The sequence below is a fragment of the Fundulus heteroclitus genome, unplaced genomic scaffold, assembly GCF_011125445.2.
Source record: "Fundulus heteroclitus isolate FHET01 unplaced genomic scaffold, MU-UCD_Fhet_4.1 scaffold_78, whole genome shotgun sequence".
Classification (NCBI taxonomy): Eukaryota; Metazoa; Chordata; class Actinopteri; order Cyprinodontiformes; family Fundulidae; genus Fundulus; species Fundulus heteroclitus.
The window spans coordinates 649,374-672,464 of record NW_023397230.1 but is presented as its reverse complement, the minus strand read 5'-3'; the positions used below and the strand labels follow the sequence as shown (position 1 = coordinate 672,464).

The following is a 23,091-nucleotide window of genomic DNA, read 5'->3' as shown; positions in this document are numbered from 1 at the left end:
TTATTGTTGCTCCCCTAAAAGGGAACACAGTTTAAGCCAAGAGACTCTATTTCTAGTTCAGCAGAAGAAGAAGCAGTAGGAGGCTCCAGGTCCACGTGCTCAACTGCAGATCCAAGCTCAGTAGCTCTGCCGTGCGTTGCCACTGACAACGCTTGCTGCTGGCAGGGTTTGGTGGAGTACGAATGCCAAGCTGCCAAGATCTCCCCGCGGGACAAGGCCTGAGTGCCTAGTCCTGCTACTTGGCTTTGTTCAGCAAAACCCTGCTGGTCTGAATCGTCATGCTGCACGCACCCCTTGCCTATTAGACACTCACATTCACATGCTTGTAATTGGACCATTTTCATCAGAAAGCATCGGTTACACAGAAAAACAGAGTGCAGTTTACATATTAGGGTTATTCTTGTTGTTGACATTATACTTGGTTTTTTTTCTTTTCTTGTCCAAATTGTACAACATTAAAGCTTTAGAGAGTTATCTGGTGACCAAACTAATTTAAGATTGCATGAACCTATATAAGAAAAAAAACTATTCAGATCTTACATTAGGTAAGCAGTCATGCTCTGTTCACTTAATCAGCCACAGATGAAATAGGTGTGGGTTTGAAACCAATTGCATTAAAAAGAAATCTGGGGCAAGTTAAAGTTAAACAAAGTTTGGCTATTAATTTTTTTTTCTCAATCATCGACAGAAATCTTGATTTGCTGTTTTACCAGTCAGGGTAAAAAAATGCTCTTAATCTTTATTTATTCTAGGTTTAACAACAATTTTGTTTTAACTTGCTGTTGCCCTATCTTTTTACAACTTTTCACTTTGCGCTTGTCGCTCACAACAAGAGTTTCATTCGTCTCTACGACCGACAATGACAAAGACGTAAATAATATGTAAAAGAGAGAATTCAGTTGCGTGTAGGACCCTTCTCCTGAGCATCAGTGCACAACACAACAACTCCCCGGCATGGAAATAGAGATATCAACATCTACATCTTAAATGTAACTTCATACGATAAAAAATTATACTTCATTTTTCCAGTGAAGAAAATGAAGTCAGGAAAAAATGTTGATTGACAATTAGCTTAGAAACCTAACAAACCAGCATCCTACCCAGGGATTTAAAAGCCCCCTGTGCCAAATCCATTTAGCCTGTGGACCATAGCCACCAATTATAGACAAAACTATAATTAGTCAAACGGAAATTCTGGCAGACATTATGATTTATGTCTTTATTCTGACAAGCATTACTGTGCTTTCATAATTTTTTTTATTTTGGAACATGATGTGATTTAACAATTTTTACATTGAATGCTTCATAAACATGCATCATGTTTCAAAAAGGAGTAGGATGAAGCATAAGCTTATCATTCAAGATTTACTCAGAAAAGAAATTTGGTCCCATTCAAAATAATTCTTCAATTTTAGTATAATTTTACTCAGATGTACTTTGTTCCTGTATTCAACTTGTGAAAAACATTCAATAGATTAAATACACATAGACAGATGTTTCATACAATGTTTTATGGTATATATGATGAGGATAATTTACTGCTTACAGTTTATGAAAACTAAACATTGACGATTAGATTATTACATCAGACCAATAAAAAAGATTTTAATTTAATAATTTAACTTTAAATATGGAAATATGGGCTTAATGATACGTATGGTTATGGGGGGCTCTTGTGCCATCGGCTCTGGTTGTTCACAATCATGCACAATGCCTTTCTGTGATTAAATTATGTCAGCACTATAAAAATGTATAGTTTTTCATGAAACAAAAAATTATATCATGAATACTTCCATAAATAGTAGTAAAATGTGTGTCTTTTTCTATTTTTATTGACTGAAGAGAATAAAATACCAAAGTAACACAGTTTGAGAGATGTTAACTTATATTTTACACCAACAAGATGACTGAAAAGAACTTTTTAAATCAAGCAGAAGTTCAGGGTAGATTATTAGATTAAAATTATTTTCTGGAATCCTGGAATTTATTTATTTTTGGAACAGTTTAAGACTTCAGTATAATAAATGCATTCTTGTATAAGAAATGCAACACTATGTTTATCACAGTATTGATTTGGATCCATTTTGAAATAAATCTTTCAGTCATAGTATCAACTTGAATTGCATAATTTCCTTTAAACTTATTCAAAGTCAAGCTTAGTTGAATGAAGAATATTGTTCAAAGATGTAGATTCTGGACTGGTTTTCCCAGCCAGGGGTTTACACTGCTTAAATTTGCTGTTGCAGTACAAAAAAGGCCAAGTGATGTAACGTTGTGATGAGAGAGAATGTAATACCTTTTTCTCCCCACACTTGTTTCAGATCCCGAGGTGAACTGGCATCCCGCTGTGTGGTGTCTGTGCAGCTGCAGCAACTCTGGAAATTACTGAAGCCCAAAATGTCTGCTGGTAAAATCAACTTTCTGACCTTCACCCTTCTCCTACTTATGCCTTCGGTAAGTTATTATTATTTTTTTTTTTTAAAAACCCACCATGTTTCAGTATATTCTGCATTACTGTCATAATCAGGAGCCAGTTTATGATCTGGATCTGATTTACATCCTGGGCCTGACTGACGTGTGTGAGTACACATGTTAACAAATTACCAAAGGAGTGATGTCTAAACAGGTCATCAATCTGTTGTAATTACATTTACAACAAAATAATAGAGGAGGCTGTTTCTTACTGGTGTAACACTCATTAAATAGTAAAATTAGTTTAAAAACAACAACAGCCATACATTAGATGATATGGATTTAGACCATTTATTATTAGACTCAGAAATTTCCAACTTATGATGATTGTGTGTCATATCAATTTTAGGCTTTTAATTATTTATTTTAAGCATTTTTTCAGGGTGAAATGATTACACAACAAGAATTGAGCCGACAAGTTATGATCTTTTGTGGATTTTCTATAATAAATACACAACAAACAACACGCATAAAGGTCCAAATATACATCTTCACCCAGTTTACCAAAATGTTACAAAAAGAGTATGAATAGGCACACGATTGACCAAATTAACTTCTGTCACCCAGTCTGTGCCCAGCAACCAGCTTCTGGCATGATTGTGGCTGGATATTTAACATCTCCTCCTGGCAGAATATAGATAGATCCTTTAACTGTGCTGTTTCCTGACCTGGATTCATCCATACATTTTCAACAGGATTTACTGAGGGAAGGCCGTTCAATCAGCTTAACGTTAGCCTCTTTAAATTAATTCACAACTAGTTTGGATTTCCGTTTGTGATCATTGTGGTGCTGCAAGCAGTCCAACCCAGTTGTCTGCAAGTTTTAACCATCTTGCAATGAATTTAAGGTAAGGTTGAAGAATGTGTCATTATTCCATTGTGGTGCACCAACAACACTGGGAGGTAAGGTAATCCCACAGCATGCGGCTACAGACGCCATGCTTGACAGTTGTCAGTCTGCCAAAGTGTAAAAGTTTTGACTCCCACCAACCTACTTCTGGTCATTGTGGTCAAATGGTTCAATATTTGATTTGTCTAGCAGCAAATTTTACAGCCACCGTTTTCTTGTTAATGCTAAGATTGAGCACTGGTAGAGCCAATTTCCTTTCTTCTATGGGGCCCAGATGGGATCCAGACCTTAGTAAAGTGGTGACCCAATTGACTAAATTGTACTTGTATACCTGCTGCAACAATATTTTCCAGCTCAAGTAAACCTACAATTCCCCTACATCAATCTTTACTGAAATCCCTCCGCTTTCCTACTGTTTTGAGTACTGATCAAGTAAATAAACATTGTGAAACAAACCCTTTATACCAGCAAAGACAAATTAGTGGCTACATTCAATTATAAACATTGATCAGAAGTTGATCATTATCGTTCATGTCAACTTAAAATGAATTGTAGGACATTCGGCACAGATATGAGTAAAGGGGTATTAATATTTACATCCTGGAAAAAAAGTCTCAAATCAATCATTAAATGTTTGGCCATGATGGGTAGCTATAACCCTGACATAAAAAGGAACTAGAAGTTGGATGTGATCAAATTCTTAAAATTGCTGTGTTAAGCATTTTTTTTATATAAAATATTAAACACAACTTATAAATATCATTAATAAGTCATGAAATTGTAATGTGGTACATTTTCACTTCACTTCATACCAAAAAAAAAAATCTGATCAATATTTTTGTGTCCTCCTAGATGTTAATCACAAAAACCCATGCTGGGTCAACATGCAGCAAATGGAGGATATATATTTTTTTACACTAGAGGAGTTTAAATGTGAAAACTGTGCTGCACTGCAAACAGCAGACGGATGTCTGTAACACCGGCTGTCTTCCGTCTGAGCAAGTGTCCGTTTTTTTAAATAAAACCCAGAGACTCGGCTGCAGGTGCAGGCTTCAGCTGAATAAATGCAGAGATAAGGATTGATTTTCACACTCTTAAAGTAACCATATGGAGTGTCTGCATCAATAATTCATTGATCAGCATGTGGCAGGAACAATGGATAAAGATCCTCTCTCATCATTTATTCAGTGTTTGCTAAGCATTATTTCTCTCTGTTCGCTGTTTGACGGAAAAGAAGTTCAACGTTCCCAATCTGCCATCAAAAGCTCCATCAAATAAGAATACAATCCAAGTGATGAGATCTCCATTAACCAGTTCTTGTGCAAATTAACACTTTATGCAGTGGGCTGAGCAACAAATATGAGCAGTGAATCTACTGAAGTTTTCTGTAAAATCACAAAGGCATTGAGTTATTAAAAAAAAAGAACACTAAGCACATTATTTTATGTTTATTCCAGGGGGGGAAGGGATGTTTTCATCCCCATTCATTTAAGAGCATGCTGTATTTGATTAGATTTTTTTCACGATGCGGTGGTAATAATTTATGATTATTTCTTTGAATAAACAAGTGATTAACAATCTCAAAAATGTTCTCCCTCGCTATTCTGGTATTTAATAAATAGAAGTCATTTCTGTAATCCCAACTGACCTAAAACGTAAAAGTTTAATAGGGTCAAACAGGCAGAATAAATGGATTAAAATTCACAGTTAAAAGAAAAGATAAAGGCCACCATGCACAGCACTGAACCTGTAGCTGTGGCTTTGCATCAATCCTTGAAACAGCGAAGCGTTTCCCGATCCACCAAAGAAAAGCAGCGCATCTCTATTGAGGTGCTAAAACTCGATGTTTAAATGCTCTCCTGCTACACCATAAAGCTTTGATGTGACGTGTTCCTGACTGGCGCCGGCACTGAGGGACAAAATTCATACAATGACCCTGACTGAAATCCTGATAAGCCCCCCTCAGCGCCGCTGTCGTCAGCTCTCGGAGGAGCTGTAAAAACGACGTGCGTGGACTTGACCCCCGTATCTCATAACTGTAACTGCCTTTAAAGGTCTTTACCCCTGATGGTGTCGATGCCACTGTTCAGCAAACATCTCTCTCTGACTGTCTCTGAGCGTTTTAACGACCGGGAGCAAGACCCGGCGTGAACAACAGTGCATGCCTGAAAGCTTTTGTTTTCACCAGAATAATGCTGTTATCCCAGGGTCAGCTCACATTGGGGAGGCTGCCAGCAGCTCCGCAGTGATTTATTTAACTGCACTTAAACAGTTCCACAAGCGATGACCTCTGCTATTTGTGTTTTTGTTTTTGTTTTTTTTTCAACATCTCTTCTAGGCTTCGGGGCAACAGATCCCCTCTGACTGTGTCATCAAGAGGGAGCAGGAGAAATGTATGGAGATGATGGCTCTGGAAGATTCGGACTCTGAATTTGGTGAGGTTTTTTTTTTAATTTTTTATTCCTTACCGCCATGCTAATCGCTCTTTTAACAGTTTTCAACAAGGCGCTAATTAAAATAAAATAACACCGAGATTAATAAGTAGAACATCTTGAGGGTCGTCATCCTAATGAGCAGCAGCTAGTTCTGCCAGCTGTGGTTAACTCTGACCTGTTTTGTCTGCAGAGAGATCATAAAAAGCTTCACAGTTCTTCTCTCTCTCCGCCTCATTAGCTGCAGACAGAAATCTTTCCTTTCAGACGGTCTCCTTTTTTACAGACACCTTGATGATTTTGCGGCTGTTGTGTCGTGATGATGAATCAGATGAAAGTTAAAGCTGATTAGTAACTGACAGGCATCTCTCCTGCTGTAAAGATGATGGATGACGGGGAACTGATGATCTTTTCTTCATCATGTTTTATGAATTATATTGTCAGAGAGAATAAACAGGGTTTCATCTCTTTCCTGGGTTCTGGGTGGTTTAGGCATTGATGTAACTGATGGAATAAGACGCTAGTTGATCATGCTAAGGGCATCCTAGCCTGCCCTGAAAACATAAAAAAATATTTGTGCTAAGCCCTGAAAATGCGATTTGAAATCGTTATGTTCAGTTAAACAGATTTGTTTGCAATTCTGCCTTAATTCACATGAACAGTTTATGCTTTATCGCAAATGAGTAAAAATTTAGAGCAAATTAAAAAAGGCTAACTGGATGAAATAACAAAAAAGTTACAAAACCAAAAAAGAAAAAAATCTTCTCTAGTAAGAAGTTTACTTTAGAAATTAATAAAAATTCTGGCTCCTTGACAATGTTTGAATGAGAGCAGGGGAGATATTAATATTTCTGTACTACACAAGATGGTAACATTCAACAGAAATTCAGATTAAGATATCATTTTAAAAAATGACAAAACATTGTTAGGTTTTTTTTAGTCCTTCATTTGAGCTGCTAACAATAGAAAAAAGCAACCTTTCACTTTTTTAATTCACCATCATTCATAATGTGGCGTGTTGAACTCCAGTTCTCTTTAATGCTTCCTTTCTTTTGCCCACCTGAGTCAACATAATATGTGTTTAATAATATATGCTCAAATATGTCAATAAGAAACCCACACAAGCTGTTTTTTAAAGTTTTATGTGTATTAAAACATTCAGATGGTTAGATGTGGCTTTGTTGTAATCTGAGATAGAATGACATTTACTGTGCCAGAAATGTTTTTAACAAAGGAAACACAAAGATGAGATGCTGAGCAGTCACTGGTACCGGTTTGGTACTGGAATTGATTTAGTGGAAAAACACCTCCTACAACCTGTTCATGGTGACCGTCCTGTAGTTTTGATTATATGAAAAAGGCAAATAATTGTTATTCCTTGTCAGGAACAAGATTACCTTTAGAAGTTCAGTAACAACGACAAAAAAACTACAGCATGAGCACATTACCCGTTTTTTTTAAATGTGAAAGGAAACTTTTACAGCTAAGATTTTTATTTATTTTATTTTATTAAAAACATCTTAGATGTAATTTAAGAAACCAAAGGAACAGCCGATTTCAAGAAGCTATTTATCAATAGCGACATTTAAGGGCTGAAAGCTACACTAACCAATAAAGCATAAAACATTTTTCAGGAGCTTTTTAGAGCTTTAAAAAAACATATACACATACCAAACATATTGAACCACTATGAAAGGAATATGCATCAGTGTAATGCTTTATTCCCCACAAAAACACAGGAAACAACAACTAAGTGGTTAAATCTAATGGACTGGAGAGATGGAAATTAGAAGTTGAACTAAAAGTTGGTTTACTACAACTGTTTGAGGCCATTAGCAACATGGAGCATGTGAGAAAACAGGAAGAAAATGGAAGAAAAGAGGAAATCATAGAAAGGTGACGTCAATTAAAAACTTTCAGATTTGGTTCAGAAAAACAGATAAAATAAAAATGACAATCATTAAAGCAGCACCATGTAACCTTTAGCCACCAGGGGCACTAGACTTGTTACTTCCAGGTTTAGCGCCCCTGAAGGCCACTAGCAACATTGCACTGTCGCAATATTAAACAGTCTGCCTCCATGTTTTGGAATTTGATAGCAGACGCCTTTGGACCAGCAAATTGAGAAGTCATGAATTGTAAAGACAAGGCCACATTCACTCCTCTAGATTAAATCCTACATCACAGAACCAAACATATGTCTGATCAGATAAGTCATATCTGCTTTGTTTTGTCCTTACAGCGGTCACCTAGAATCTGTCATCAGGTGACCTAGAGTTGTGCTGTAGGTCACATGACCCATTCAGTCTTTGAGGAGGGCAGCACGCACGAAGCATCAATACCTGCCAAGTGCTGCATATTGACCTGAAAAATAATTTAATATAGTCAAATTAAGCTAATACTTACGTCAAAGCTTACACAGTGCTGCTTTAATTTTTCTTTTTTATAAAGGTGACCCCTATTTAATGGTCTACTGTCTAAACCAGAAATTCTGATCATTCCTAAAGTGTCCCTACAGGAAAAATATCCCTTTCAATTACTTACTCATAAACCTCTGTCATTTTGCCTTGAATGAAATGTGTTACATGTACATAAACTGAGAAGTATTTACATTCAGTTTTCCTAGTATTTATGCTTGCAACAGATGATTAAATGGCACTTAATCAAAATTAACTAGACAGCATTTTTTTTATTTCATTAAACATCTGCGTGAGTGCCAACCATACAGATATGTACAAACTGTGCTGATCTTTTAAATGTGGACTTGGGTTTATTTGTGAATGTGCTGTGACCTTTTAAAAGTGAAACTAGGTGTTTGTGCTCCTGTTGCCTCCACAGACTGTCTGTGGTTTTGGGACAATCTGACGTGTTGGCAGCCGGCCAAGGTCGGGGACATGATCCAGGTCAACTGTCCAGAACTCTTCTCTCAGTACATGAGCGAGGAAGATTACAGTCAGTCCCTGTTAACTCCTCATATACATTCATCATGATTTACTAAGCATCTTCATATCATTATCTTTATTAAAACCTCCTATTGCTCATTTTGGTAGAATAAAGACCTTTGTCTGTCTATCTATCTATCTATCTATCTATCTATCTATCTATCTATCTATCTATCTATCTATCTATCTATCTATCTATCTATCTATCTATCTATCTATCTATCTATCTATCTATCTATCTATCTATCTATCTATCTATCTATCTATCTATCTATATAAATATATATATAAGCACTTCTTCTTCTTCTTCTTCTTTCAAAGAAAAATTGTGGATTCTTACAAAACACATGTGATGCCATCAGTTTTGCATGCATCCTCCTGCACTGCCATGTTTATGTTGGCTGCTCTTGCTTTCGACGCACCAGTATGTCCCGCCTTAAACCTCAATACGCCAATGTGATTGGCCCGAACTGTTTTTGGTTTGGAAACCAATGGTTGAAGCTGGAGCAGTACAAGACGGATTCTCGTGTGTTTCTGAACGCACAAATACCGCGAGAATTCCTCTTGCAGGCTAGGTTATTGTCTAATGTGCCTTAAATTCATGAATCTTTGCGAACAGCTCTCCTATTAAGGTCCCACAACATTTCAGTCAGCATGAGATATGTCTTTGCTTTGACCATCAACCCTCCACCACTGTGCTTGACAGTTTTTCGAGGTGTTTGTGGTAATACTCTGTGTTTGGTTTTCTTCAAACATTGCAAACATCATAAAATTGGTCTCCTTTTTAAAGAGGAAATCGTTTAAGAGGTCTTTGATCTGTACAACTTTGCAAACCAAGGCCATGCCTTCATCTCAAAGAGAGTTATTTCTCCTCCAGCCCTTTCATAACAGCCATACTTGTTCAGCCTTTTTCAGGTTGTCTAGTTGTTTCATGAACTTTGAGACTTAATGTGCGGTCTCTCAGATCAAAGCACTGCAGAAAAAGGAACATCACAGCCTCCGTGCCTTTGATTGGTTGCACATGTACAACATTTGGTTTGCCTTTCTTGAAATAACTGTGCGTGGTGTAAACACATTTTTCTGCTGTCTGCCCTCCCAGCGTTGAGGAAGGTGAGTCGTAACTGCACCGAGTTTGGCTGGTCAGAGATCTTCCCACATTATATTGATGCCTGCATGTACGAGGAAAGAAACAGCAGCCGCCCTGTGAGTTTACCACCCGCTGCACGGTTCAGAGCTTCATATCGAAGCTTCTGCAACTCAGTTCTTGTTGTGTTCATGTTTCTGCACAGGACGATTTTTATGTGTCAGTGAAGGCTCTGTACACAGTGGGCTACAGCACCTCTCTGGTGTCTCTCACCACAGCTATGGTCATCCTGTGCAGATTCAGGTGAGACTTTCGTCAGGAGGGAAAAGGTGTAACCGATGGGCTGCACATCTGCTGCAGACGAAAAAAGAGAAATCCCTTAATACTTTTATTTTAGCTAAAGCTAAAGCTACAAGATTTCACATTTTCTTTGATTGAAAAAGTAAAAAAAAAGCCATGGAATTAGAGCAAATAAAAGTGACGGAAAATGGGCACGGGCAGCATTCACATCATATAGCTATTAAAAAATAGAAATAAAAAGGAAGGATTTTGGGATTTCAGTATCGAGGAAAATACCCCATACTTGCTACAATTTCTTTTATTTCTGAAGGAAAAGTAAAGGCAAGAGTTTTTTTTTGTATAAAAGTAAAAAACTAAATTGTGCAGTGAGTGTTAACATCCACAACGAATCCCGTACCTTGGATTCAGTTGATAAACAAGTTGCTGGAGACCAGTTTTACAAACATTAAAAATCAGAATCAGATATACTTTAATATGGATAAGAAAATGTGGGTCTCATCCATATAAATGGGTCCATCAACAAGCCTGTTCAGTTTCTTTGCTTCTGATGATTTTTGCATCATTTTTTCTGACTTTGATCAAGCAGCAAAGTCAGATTGGGTTCATTGACGTCTCTGACTAGTTTCTTCTCAACTTTCTTCTGTTTTAGGCAAGGTGTTGAAATTCCCAAACAAAACATTTAAGATACATTTCTTAACTTACTAAATGAATTCTGTTCTTTGTTGATGTTTAAATGTGCAGCGTGTATAATGTTATGAGATTATCAATATGTTTTATTCCATTGTCAGCAGTAGCTGTTGTTAGCAATAGCTGCTAACAAAGGGGTGATGGTAGTAAGGCTAGTAAGTTTGATAATAATGAAGTACATAATGGCAACTTAAAAAAACAAAGAACAAATCATGGCCATCTGTCCTGATTTAATAAATCCTTTGCACACATCAGCACTAATTTTATGTATTCATAGCAGCATAAGGACGACTGAATCGAAAAAAAAAAAAGCTTTTCCGATTTTATTTAACAAAAACATTAAATGTAATTTTCTTTCCACTCAACAATTATGCTATGACATGACATACAGTTAAAATATATTGAAGGTTGAGGTTGCAGCGTGAAAAACTGTGAAAAGGTTTGTAGGGTATTAGGCTTTTTTATGTTTGTAAACCGACCTTCTCTCCGAGCTGTTTCTCAGCTTCTAAAGGTTTGTTTTCTACCTGTTGATGAGATTTTTTTTCAGCAGAGAAGCTATAACTATGAACATCTTCAGCATGCGAAGGTCTCCTTTGGTTTCTATACAGGAAGCTTCACTGCACCAGAAACTTCATCCACATGAACCTCTTTGTGTCGTTCATCCTGAGGGCCATTTCTGTCTTCATCAAAGACAGCGTGCTTTATGCAGAGGAGGACAGCGATCACTGCTTCATACACATTGTAAGCCACCCAAACGCACATGTAGGTCTTTTCCTCTTAGTAGAGATGCCTCACTCTCTGCTTTCCATCCCATCTGCAGCTGGAGTGTCGAGCTGTGATGATATTCTTCCACTACTGCGTCCTCTCCAACTACTTCTGGCTCTTCATCGAGGGTCTGTACCTCTTCACTTTGCTGGTGGAGACCTTCTTCCCTGAGAAGAGATACTTCTACTGGTACATCGTCATCGGCTGGGGTGAGATCTTCAAAATCTAGTCTGAATTAGCCGGTCAAACCCTCACTGTGCTGGTTACATCAGGGTTTGTGTTTCAACAGGAACACCGACGGTGTGTGTGACTATCTGGGTGGTCCTGAGGCTGCAGTATGATGACATAGGGTTGGTTCTTTATATGATGAGAAAAATATTTTTGCTGAGGTCGTTCAGTGCATGTCATGAATATTTACTGCTCTCTCAGATGTTGGGACATGAACGACAACGCTGCCATCTGGTGGGTGATAAAGGGACCCGTTCTGGCTTCGATTATGGTAAGAATTGATGACAAAAACGCCAAACGTATTGTCACGAGAAGGTATTCCTACACCAATGTGCAACATGGGGTGAAGTTCCATGTGTCACAAGAAAGCTGGAACTAAACCTACAACGTTTGGATTGCAAGATTGCTACTCTGCCCGTTGAGTAATTGTTCTTTTGCTAAAATCCTTCAAGCCTTAATTTGACTCGTTAACCTAGAAGGGCTCATAACAACCTGTTTATGATTGCTTTAACATTATGATAATATCTCCTGAATTAAACTCTACATTAAATAAGATTAAAAATTAAAAAATTAAAAAACATTATACATTAAATAAAAAAATAAGAATAAAAAAATAAAATAAACTACCTTAAGTGACTTAAAGTCTTTTCAAAATAAAGTAAACCAAACTTATCTCCTATATCTTACTCTCTCACAGTTGAGCTAGGGTCATGATATTGTTTAATTAGTGTAGAACTTTGACATTAACATGTGTTTTTACATTATTTTTCTTTGAACTTAAATAAAAACACATATTTCTAATGGAGTAAATATAATTTTGAAATTATTTACAGCAGTTTTTTTTTTTTACAAAAGCTGAGCTGCATTATGAATAAGATGAAGACATTGATTTTTCACTAGGCCTAAAGGTGCATAGTCCGGGTTTTGAAGATAAATATAATTTATTTTCTTTCCCTACACGCCCTTACAATTACCCGACGTATAAAATTAGTTATTCTCTATTTACCACAGTTGCCTCTATAAGCCCCATTAGTCAGTTCATGAGAGAGTGATTTGGGCCGAATCCTCTGGGCGTGCGCCTGGTGTGATGTGCTGCATACTCTCGTTCACTTTGTTGAGTCTCCGCCATAATCGATGCCTTAGTGAGAGAACACGGGCTGACTTCAATTTTCATAGCTTTCTTGCCTCAGAAGACATCAAGCATCTAAACAAAAGACCTGTGCAATCACTGCGGCAGATGCTTTTCATGTTCTCCCATGTGTGCATGACACTGGTGTCATTGTGTCATTTTAACTTGTCGCCCGAGGGGGTAGACATCTGCAAAAAGTCCTGGAACTTGCACTTTGCTCCTGATAATGATTTAAACTGAGCATTTTAGGCAGTATAGATCACATTCATTCTACAAGAATCTTGTTTTTTTTAAATATTTTAGATTTGACTTGAACAAATTACTTCAAAGCATTTTTTGTTTTATAAATCCTGCAATAATCAGTGACAAAGTTTATTTAAATTTATGTGTGTTTGTTTGCAGATCAACTTTGTGCTCTTTATTGGTATCATTGTGATCCTCGTCCAGAAGCTGCAGTCCCCAGATATCGGTGGGAATGAGTCCAGCATTTACCTGTGAGTTATTTCTGTTTCACATTTTCTGTCTGATCTGAAAACATTTTGGAGGTTTGCCCTTCCGAGACCGAAGTAGTGAAGGTTTTTCACTACTCCTAAGTGTATGTCAATATGCCTGTGCAAAGACGAATATCATGGAAGAGTGGGTCTGGAGCCACCTAATCTGAGGATCTCCTCCATAGACTGAAAGACATTAACATTTTGGAATCATCACATTTTGCCCACTTACTGTAGGATTAATCTTGTTACAGACTGCCGTGTAATGCCATGTAAATCAAAATTAACAAAATTATTTTGACATATTTTTGCTTTTGTGTTGATAGTGACACATATTTCTTTATTATTTAACCTTGTCAGTGATCATTTTTTCAAAATCTAACATTTTTGAGAAGAAATTAAAACAGGAGTGGCATTATGCCTTTGCCACTTTAATTCAGATGGGAATTACTACCCTCTGGTACGTCCAACCTTTTGTTCGTATCTGAGAAATCAGTTTTTTGGGGGATACAAACATGACTACCCCACAACAGCCTACAGTGAAATGAACCTTTTACCCTTGCTTGTGTTTAATTTTAGATGCGTCATAAAATTATGACGGCAGAATCGCTAATGTATGGATATGTTGGCGTGTTGATTTGCAGGAGGTTGGCTCGTTCCACCCTGCTGCTGATCCCCCTCTTTGGGATCCACTACACCGTGTTCGCCTTCTCCCCAGAAAACGTCAGCAAGAGAGAACGCCTTGTCTTTGAGCTTGGTCTCGGATCTTTTCAGGTGACCCCTCCCACTTCACAAACAATGTCGTTTTAACTTATTTGCACATATAGCTTTTATATAAAGAAAGGCTTGACTTGAATCTTTGACTTACTGAATCAGCGAATATGGGCTAATTTTATTAAAGGTGCATAGCCACATTGTTTGACTTTTATTTTGTTTATACGTCAGTACCTCACTCTGGTTAGATACAAAGTTTTTATAAAAAGCTTATCACATCCTGCTGGTGTAATAGTTGTCATTTTGGTGTTTTATGGTTTGTTTTTGTTAGTAAATAAAGCCTTTTGTGTTCGGGAGGTACGTACTGTGCATGAGCAGCAGGGGTTAAAACAGGGAAGCCGTAAACGGCTATTAGCATCTCAAGGCGAAACAATGAAGAATGTTCCGTGATCTAATGGGGAAAAAAAGCAAAAAATAAAATAAAATACGGCATTATTTAATTTTGATTTATTAATTAACCAAACTGTCATTATGATAGTTCTACTATACTGTCAATAGATGGCGTTACGTCTGTTTAAATCTGCTAATCACACCCGATCCACAAAACGTCAAATCAAAACATTATCAGGACGGAGGCTTGGCGTATGTAGACTTATTTTATCATGATTAAACTGTTTTTTTTGTCTCGCTTTAAGCATATAACGTGGCTATATACCTTTAAAACGTTAAAAAGCACTTACCTTTGTAGCCCCCTATTGGTGGTGAGAATAATTACACCTTTGCTTGTTTATCATTCATTATATGTTTCTTTTTTGTCTGTCAGTAGAGATTTATTTTAAGTTTCATCACAGACTTTATTCTTCTTTATCCTACTCATAGGTGTAGATTTTCTTCTCTGTTGCTTTTACTGTTTTTCTTCTTCTGTGTATGTATGCACCAAAACCAAAGACATCAAAACTAGGACTACATATATTGGCCTTTTAAACAAAAATATTTGCTTTTGTCTAAGAAATATTTTTTTTTATATTTGACTTCAGCACCACATTGCTCTCAGTTCTACAAAGTTCTGCAAAAGCTGAACAAATACAAGTCAGTGAAGAGGCTTCCTAAATTAACGACTAAATAGAACAATGGATTTTTTCTGCTTTAAATAAGCCAATTATCTTGATTATTTCTAATTTGGAAACAACACATTTGCAAATATCTATATTTACATGTGTTACATTCTCTTGTTTTTGACCTGTGTGTTGACATGCATTTACATTGGCCTGCAGAATTATTGTCCTTCTTTATTAACATGCTCGTGTTACACTTTTTTTTTATTGCAGTAGTTTAAAGTCACACCAAAAATTTTAGAAAAATCCTTATTTCAATTTGAAGTATATATATATATATATATATATATATATATATTCTCACAACTGGAAGTGATACAAACTTGGCTGGGTCAAAGCTCATTTAAAAGCCCCACCCCTAAAACTGGAGGCTGGGGGTCAGGGTGTTTCTACTAAGAACCTCTTTAGATGGTATGGTCTCTTCACCGCCATATTTCTAAACCGAAATCTGTTGGACTTTCAAGTGATCTCCTCTGTTCCTGCAGGGCTTTGTGGTGGCTGTCCTCTACTGCTTCTTGAATGGAGAGGTAAGTCTCAACTTAAACATCCTACAATATCTCAATTAGTGACAAAGTAACCAACTATTTAATGAAAAATTAATGTAGGACTCCAGACAAATAAATCACAAAGCTGAAATTAGTTTGTAAAGAGTATTCCAATGAGGATCTTAATTCTTAAAATTTCTTTTTTTTTAATGAATAAACTGCCCTTCAGAAATATCTTGTTTTACAGAGAAAAAAAATAACTGAATGTCTAAATGTCTTAATCTGCAGTTGCATAACAACAACAAAACAGAAGTATAATGTTTGAGGAAATTATCTTTGGAAAATAAAAGGAAATACATAGTGAGGCCATAAAATGCAAATATACACAGAAATAGATAGGTAAAATATTTAGAAAATACATAAAATAAATTGTATAAAAAATGAAACTAATAATAAAATACCTCAGCTGATTAATTAAAAGTTTATGCTGTCACGGTCTGCACAGTTTTCAGTTTTTGTCCTCTTTTAGCATTTCAGTATCTTTAGATTATGTTTTAGTCCTTGATAGTTTTTTCTTATTTATCCTGGTTATTTTCCTTACATTAAGGTTTTCCCCTGGTTGTCCTGTTTTCTTATATTTATTAGATCAGCCTTGTTTCATGTCCCTTCTGTTTATTATAGTTTATTCCCTATGTCCATTTATCCTCTGTTACATTTACTATCTTCCTCGTTGCTCTCTCTATCTTGTCCCCTGTTGCCACTTGCTCTCTCTCCTCAGTTTTTCCTCCAGCTCCTTCTCCACACCTGCTATCAATTAGTCAATCAACCACTGCCATTGTTCCAGCTCTCATCCTCCCAGTATTTAAACTCCTCTCATTTTCCTCTCACCTTTTGCCCGATCTCCTACTCATTTGCTTCCCAGAGCTATGTTTTGTTTTTTGCTCTGGCTCCTGCATCCTCCAGTTGTTATTTTCATTAAATCCTCCAATAACTTCTCTCTGCCTCTGTAATCTGGATCCAGCAACAAGCACCACTAATTACGACATATGCAAAATAAAAATAACCAATAGGGAATCATTTACTGGAAATGTTAGTCAGAAATTAAATTAGAAATATGAATTAATGCCACATTTTCTCGATCAACACTTGGGTTAGCTAACTTATTTATTGGAGAGGTTTTTTTACACTATTTTGCAGTTTTTACACGTTTGTTTTAATATTGTTTTTGTCTGTCCTATTAGTCTACATTTTGTATTTAGGTCTGTTATATGATATATTATGCAATAATTGATTACTTTTGTTGCATGGTCAAACATGTCTAAAAATGCTTTTCTTTAATTGAAAATAAAATATTTAGAGACCTAACCAATAAATAGTTTTTTATCTTAATTTTTTTAAAAAACTTTACTGTTTTAGTTTACTTCATACACTTTTTAGCCCACTAACATTACCATGATTTAAGTTGGTATGCAAACGTTTTTTGTAGCAGCAGATATTGTATTCGTCACATATTTGTTCCTGGTCAGTTGTAGAGCGTGAGGGGTAGCGAGCGCGTCTCTTTCCAGCGTGGTCCATTAATAATGACCTTGTGAAGTATATCCCTCAAGGTGCAATCGGAGATCAAGAGGAAATGGCGCAGCTGGACGGTGAACAGGTACTTTGCTGTGGACCTGAAGCACCGGCATCCTTCGCTGGCGAGCAGTGGGGTGAACGGCGGGACGCAGCTGTCCATCCTCAGCAAGAGCAGCTCGCAGATCCGGATGTCCAGCCTCCAGGCCGAGACCCCGGCCACCTGAGTGACACCCGTGGGGATGCCTCGACCGGACCGGCCACCGCCAACCCCAACCCGGCCACCCTCGTCCCAATGACCAACCTCGCCGACCCTTTCTTCAACACGGACCCTGATGAATCCATCATGGAAACCCACCTGAACTCCAGTGACCCCAAACAGCCTCTTGTGTGAACCTGAACGTGCCAAATAAGGACTCGCCGATCCGGGAGCAGCTGATCCTGTTTCAGTCTGGACTCTGCTGTTTCCTGGCTGAAACGTTACGAAGTTTCAGCGTCTGTCTCTGCATATTGTGTTAGTTTTAAAAGTTGTCTGGTGCTGCTGAGCAACTTGACGTGGCTAGCTCATTAGTTAGGCGCGTCCTCGAGTTGTTGATTCCAGTCGGTCCAAATGTCTCTCAGCATTCCTGTTTAGGCCCTAGCTGCAGACAGACACTAATGACCCAGCTGTAAATACATTACGAAAGCGGGAGATTATTGTTCTTTATGCGTTCTCCTTGTTTTTCCTGCAAAAAAAAACAAACAAACCTTGTATGACAGCTTCAGTGGCTTCGCAGACAATGTTTTTGTAACTGTCGGCATATCTTGTACAATTTAACCCAAATCCTGTGTCGCAGACATGCCTGAAACTTTAGTGAGGAGTGAAAACATTCTATTGGTGTTGCATAAAGGGAAATGTAGTAAGTGTGGTTTAAAAGAGCTCGCTCCATACTCATCATCGACGTTCAGGATAAATCTGGCCGTGTTGCACCGATTTCCAACACCGGTTTCTATAGCGACGTGAAGCTGCAAGACTAAATGCTTTAGGGACCCTTTAAAGGACAAAGAAGCAGAGAACTGAAGACTCTTATTGGTTTAGTGACTGAGGGGCTATGGCTGGTTGCAGTATTTGTGCACATACTTGTGCGGACAAATCTCTGCAACCCATATGATATAAAGTGACTGTAAATGAAGCGAAGTATTATTATCTACTGTTTAAGCTGTGACTGATCTATAAGGAACATGAGTGTTAAATTCATGCAGACAGAGGAATGTCGGGGGAGAAAAATAACCAGTGTATTTTGGAAAAAACATTTTTTTTTTGTTTTTTACAGTTATGTGAAAAGCCAAAACAGACACAAGGTTTAGATTCTGACTTGAAAGATGTTTGTGCCACGCTGAGGTTTTGTTGTATACGACCACAAACTCCTCTCTTCAAAAATCTCAGCGCCGCACAGAAAACAGCCCCTAGTACAGAAAATGTCAATGACTTTGTTTATTTACATTAACGAACTGCATGTTGTTATGCAGTTCTTCTTTTCTTTTTTTGTGAGAATTCAGTGCCTCAACTGGATGCTCTGTTTATTTTATTGTTGAACGGGCTGCTGTGGAGACGGAGCGTTGTAATAAAGATTCTTTGGTCGCCGCTCTCTAGCAGAGATATTTTGCAGGTCTTAGATAAAAGGTCTAGATCCTCAGAAACCTCAATCACTTTGCAGTTTCTGTCTCTTGAGGTATTTGGTGTCTTTTTGCCTGATGAAGGTTTTTATTTAGTCATGGTTTAAAAAAAAGTACACCCTACTATAATTCGTTACATACCAGGACATAATAAAATGATCTGGCTTTAACCAGGTTCTAAAATATTTTAAATCTAACCTCAAATAAAAAAAAAAACACAAAAATGTTTTGATTATTTCAGAATTTATTAATGGAGAAAAAAGGAGACCCTGTGTGTGAAAAACTAACTACGCCCCATAAATCAGCTGCTTGTGGAACAAAGTTTAGCGGCAATTCCTCTCACTAGTCGTTTGCTGTCCGACCGGATTAGTCTTTCATATAATTAAAGAGAAATTTTGGTAACTCTTATCTGCAAATCCTAATAAACTTAGGCATGGTTGGAAATATTTGTTCCTGCACTGGCTTTCAATTACATTGATGTCTAGACTTTAGCTAGCCCTTTGAATGCCTTAATTCTTTTCTCTTTCAGCCATTCTGTTGTACGTTTTTGGCAGTGTGCTCGACAGTTTAAATGCAGGTTCGCAAAACTGAAACGTGCTGTCATGTTCTTTTTAGAGAGAAGAGGCTTTCTCCAAACAAGCAAAACCGATTTCATCTTCAGATACTTTCCAAATGGCTCTACTAACCTTTCCAGATTGATTGACCGCAGCAATTGCTTTTTTAGGGTTATTGCTAAAGCTTTTCCGCCCTGCCATTGTGTTAACCTGCGCCTGCAGGCTTTTTACGAGCAAACGGCCAAAATGTTGCTTTGATAGATTTGGTCACACTTGATTATTTGATCAGGGGGTTTAAATAGCAGAAACTCCAGCTTATATTAAAAACTGAACATGTGCACTTTTCCTTTTTTTCATCTTTATGTGATAAATTACTTTGTGGTACATCTGTTGTGTTTTTTGACACCTGATGTGGCAGCAACATATTTTTTTATGACACGGTTAAAAATAGTTTATGCTTTTTATTCAACTTGAATTCAATTCAAAGCCTCCCTTGTCAATGTAAATGTGCAGAATAAAAATCCACACAAAAGGATCAAACAGATATTGTAAAAAATAAAAAACCTTTTAGAAGTTCAAAAATAGTACACAGGAGGTGCTACATAATGCACAGTGTGCTATCCTATAGGTATGCCTGATTGCATGTATATTATTTTTGGCTAAGTTAAATGGCACTTGGTTAAAAACTTTAAAACATGTGGAGGAGCAGCACCTTCCTGATGAGAGCAACTCAAACAGATTATGCCCTGGATGTGAAAGGTCCTGTTTCTTTTTGCTCGGTGCAGACATGAGCAATCACCTCTAGTGCTACCTGACAAATAAAACATCTCAAAATTATATAGGGTGTACTTTCCTTTTTACCATGATTTTAAAACATGTTTTTTTTTTATTTAACTCTGCTATAATACTCTATTTCCAAAAATGAGTTGTTTGATTGTTTTTGCTGCTGCCCTCACTGCAGATGTGTCCTTCCGTCCTCTGAATCTCAACGCTCGACACTGCTTTGTGTCTCCAGAAGTGCCTTCAAGCACAAAACCAGTATTCTGACTTCTGTTGACTATTTAAGAGTTTACTTTTTTCTTTCAAAACAGAACTGCAAAGTAAAACAAGGGGTTAATACACAATTTTGTGTTGCTTGTGGCAAAAAAATCCTGTATTTTAAACAAGGAGGCCTTCAGAGTACTTTAATAATCTTCTAGGATGAGTCAAAAAATACGACTATTTAATTGTTTTTTGCTAAAGCAGTGCTTTGTTGTACAATTACACATAGACACATTATTCCCTTTATCATATGTAAACATTTCACTGGACATTTCTGCTTTTTCAGGAGCTGTAATGAACTCTAAATGTTAAAATACATCATATATTCAGTAGATATATTGTGACGTTTTTATTACTAATATGTATTTATGTCTGATAATGACTGTGTTTTGAATTGGATTGTTTTAGGTATTCAGTATACATATTTTGGCTAATTTTTAGACTAAATGGCGTTTTCGTTTGGAGCCTAAAAATGACAAAACAGACCAAAACAGATGTATTTCAACATCGTTACATTCTTTAACCTGACAGAAATTAATTATTTTAGACATTCACCTCTAAGCACCTGTCAGTGTAATTCCCACAGCCATCCTCTTCATGCATCAAAAGCGAGAGCGCTCAGAAACCGTACCGTCATGTGCTGTGCGTTCACTCAGCTGCAGTAATAGCAGCACAGATCCCGCTGCAGCCGTAAGAGGGACCCGTTCGATCTGGGCAAAGGGCTGGACAATCACACGTCACCTCAGCTCCGGCTCAGTTCAACACTCAACACAAACATCAAAGACAATCCCAAGCGCTTTATTTCCTTTGCTTGTTGAATAAAAGGAGTTGGAGCCTTATATTGCCGGTACTATGTTGATGTCAGACAAAGGAGATGCTATTATTACACTGTATCTATTATTTGAACTTGCTCTGAAGTATGAAGTAGTTGGGTGAAGTCTTCTGTAGCCAACAGTTGTGACTTAAACAAAAACCGCAGTTTAAATGTGCAAAACAGAAACGAGCTGCAAACATTGTACCTTGTAAATGTAAATTGAGTGTCTGTGAATAGCTGCCATCTAAAGATTTTATGCTGATTGTTCTCATGATTTTATTATTATTATTTCTTAAATGGTGATCGTGTTACACATATATAAAAAAAGCCTCCTGTAATTTCCCAGTACTCGGAAAGGCAGATGCATGCGATTTTGTGAGAACGTCTTTTTTTTTTTTAAAGGAGGAGAATCGGAGATGTTCTCTGGTGTTGAAGCAGATGTCATGACTGCATGAGGGCAGTAAATAAGCTAGAAGGAGTATTTTTTGCGGGGGTCAACTGTGAAATGTTGTGTGGATCTTCACTCTCACTCTGTGAAACACTTTTCCTTTGAATGTTAACAGACACAAGGGGAAAAGTACAGTGCCATAATTACAGCTAAAAGTTTTTACTGTGAAGCATGACCACATTTTTTTTCTTAGTTGTTTTGATAGTGATCGTTTTGATTGTTATGCCTAACTATGTTGATTTAATCACTTAAAGCAATGATATGTGGCTCAACGTTTTTTCCTATGTGGCTGAATGTATCATGCGAGCATCTTCTAATTGCTCCTCTTCAGTTGTTTTCACTGTATCACCTTCTTTTGTGACTATCAAGTGTTTTTGTATATTATGAAAACTATATCTAAAAATAAATGTTTAACTTGTTGGCTCATTTGTGGTGGCAATAATTCATTGTTAGAAATTGCTGATTTATTTGTTCATCATAAAATGTGTCCCTGTTTTTAAAATGAAGCACATTATAGTCCCTTGACAAAGTGTTCATACTCCTAAAACTTTTCTTTTTTTAATATTTTGTGGCTTTATAACCTTGAACCTCAATATATTTGATTTTGATTTTAAGAGTAGAGCAGTGCAAAACAGCTCAAATTACAAGTCTTGCCACTTATTTTTCATTGGATTTAGGTCTGGGCCTAACCCCAACCATGACTTTCTAACTTTGGCTGAATATTTAGACCTGTTGTCCATTCTCCAGTCTTTAGCAGCTGCTAGCAGGTTTTCTTTCAGGACTGCCTTTTAGCGCCCACGCTGACCAACTTCCCAATCACTGCTGATGCACAGCATCATTACACCACGATGCTCCCACCACTCTTTTTTTACATTTCTTGTCTGACCAGTGTACCTTCTTCCACATGTTTGCGGTTTCCCCTTTTATGGCCTGTGGCAAACAAGTTTTACCACTTTCTCAGATTAGTGAACTGTATTACTAATAGTTTTCCTGTAGATTCTCCCACCTGAGCTGTGGGTCTCTCCATCTTATTGGGAGTTACTATATATATAGGCCTCTTGGCGGCTTCGCCAACCACCCAGCTTGCCAGTGTAGGTACCTACTCATGTCAAAATGGTAGGTTTGCAGGTGTGTCAAACTGATTGGACAATGCTCTGTGAAATTCACAAAGCTTGGGATGTTTGTTTCTTTAAGCATGCTTTAAGCTTCACATCATTTTATATCTGACCTGTCTGCTGTGTTCCCTGGTCTTCATGATGGTGTTTGTTCTCTAATGCCACTGAACAAACGTCTTAGGCCTACGCAGAAAACGGTA

The 23,091-nt window shown here is 37.3% G+C and overlaps 1 protein-coding gene across 3 annotated transcripts in view; it reads left to right on the top strand.

Moving 5' to 3' along the window:
* The window catches only part of LOC105932886 (pituitary adenylate cyclase-activating polypeptide type I receptor), a 35,649-nt gene extending 17,648 nt beyond the window's left edge, over positions 1-18,001 (top strand). For 2 of the 3 annotated variants that reach the window (XM_012872195.3, XM_012872196.3), the window contains exons 2-14: positions 2,322-2,454; positions 5,661-5,757; positions 8,593-8,706; positions 9,796-9,899; positions 9,986-10,083; positions 11,376-11,508; positions 11,588-11,741; positions 11,822-11,882; positions 11,962-12,031; positions 13,292-13,383; positions 14,025-14,154; positions 15,695-15,736; positions 17,289-18,001. In XM_012872195.3, the coding sequence (XP_012727649.2) occupies positions 2,398-2,454; positions 5,661-5,757; positions 8,593-8,706; positions 9,796-9,899; positions 9,986-10,083; positions 11,376-11,508; positions 11,588-11,741; positions 11,822-11,882; positions 11,962-12,031; positions 13,292-13,383; positions 14,025-14,154; positions 15,695-15,736; positions 17,289-17,657 (1,521 nt within the window). In that variant the 5' untranslated portion in view covers positions 2,322-2,397 and the 3' untranslated portion in view covers positions 17,658-18,001. The remainder of the gene's footprint in view (positions 1-2,321; positions 2,455-5,660; positions 5,758-8,592; positions 8,707-9,795; positions 9,900-9,985; positions 10,084-11,375; positions 11,509-11,587; positions 11,742-11,821; positions 11,883-11,961; positions 12,032-13,291; positions 13,384-14,024; positions 14,155-15,694; positions 15,737-17,288) is intronic. The other variant, XM_012872197.3, reaches the window with a different exon arrangement.
* The last annotated feature ends 5,090 nt before the right edge of the window (positions 18,002-23,091 follow it).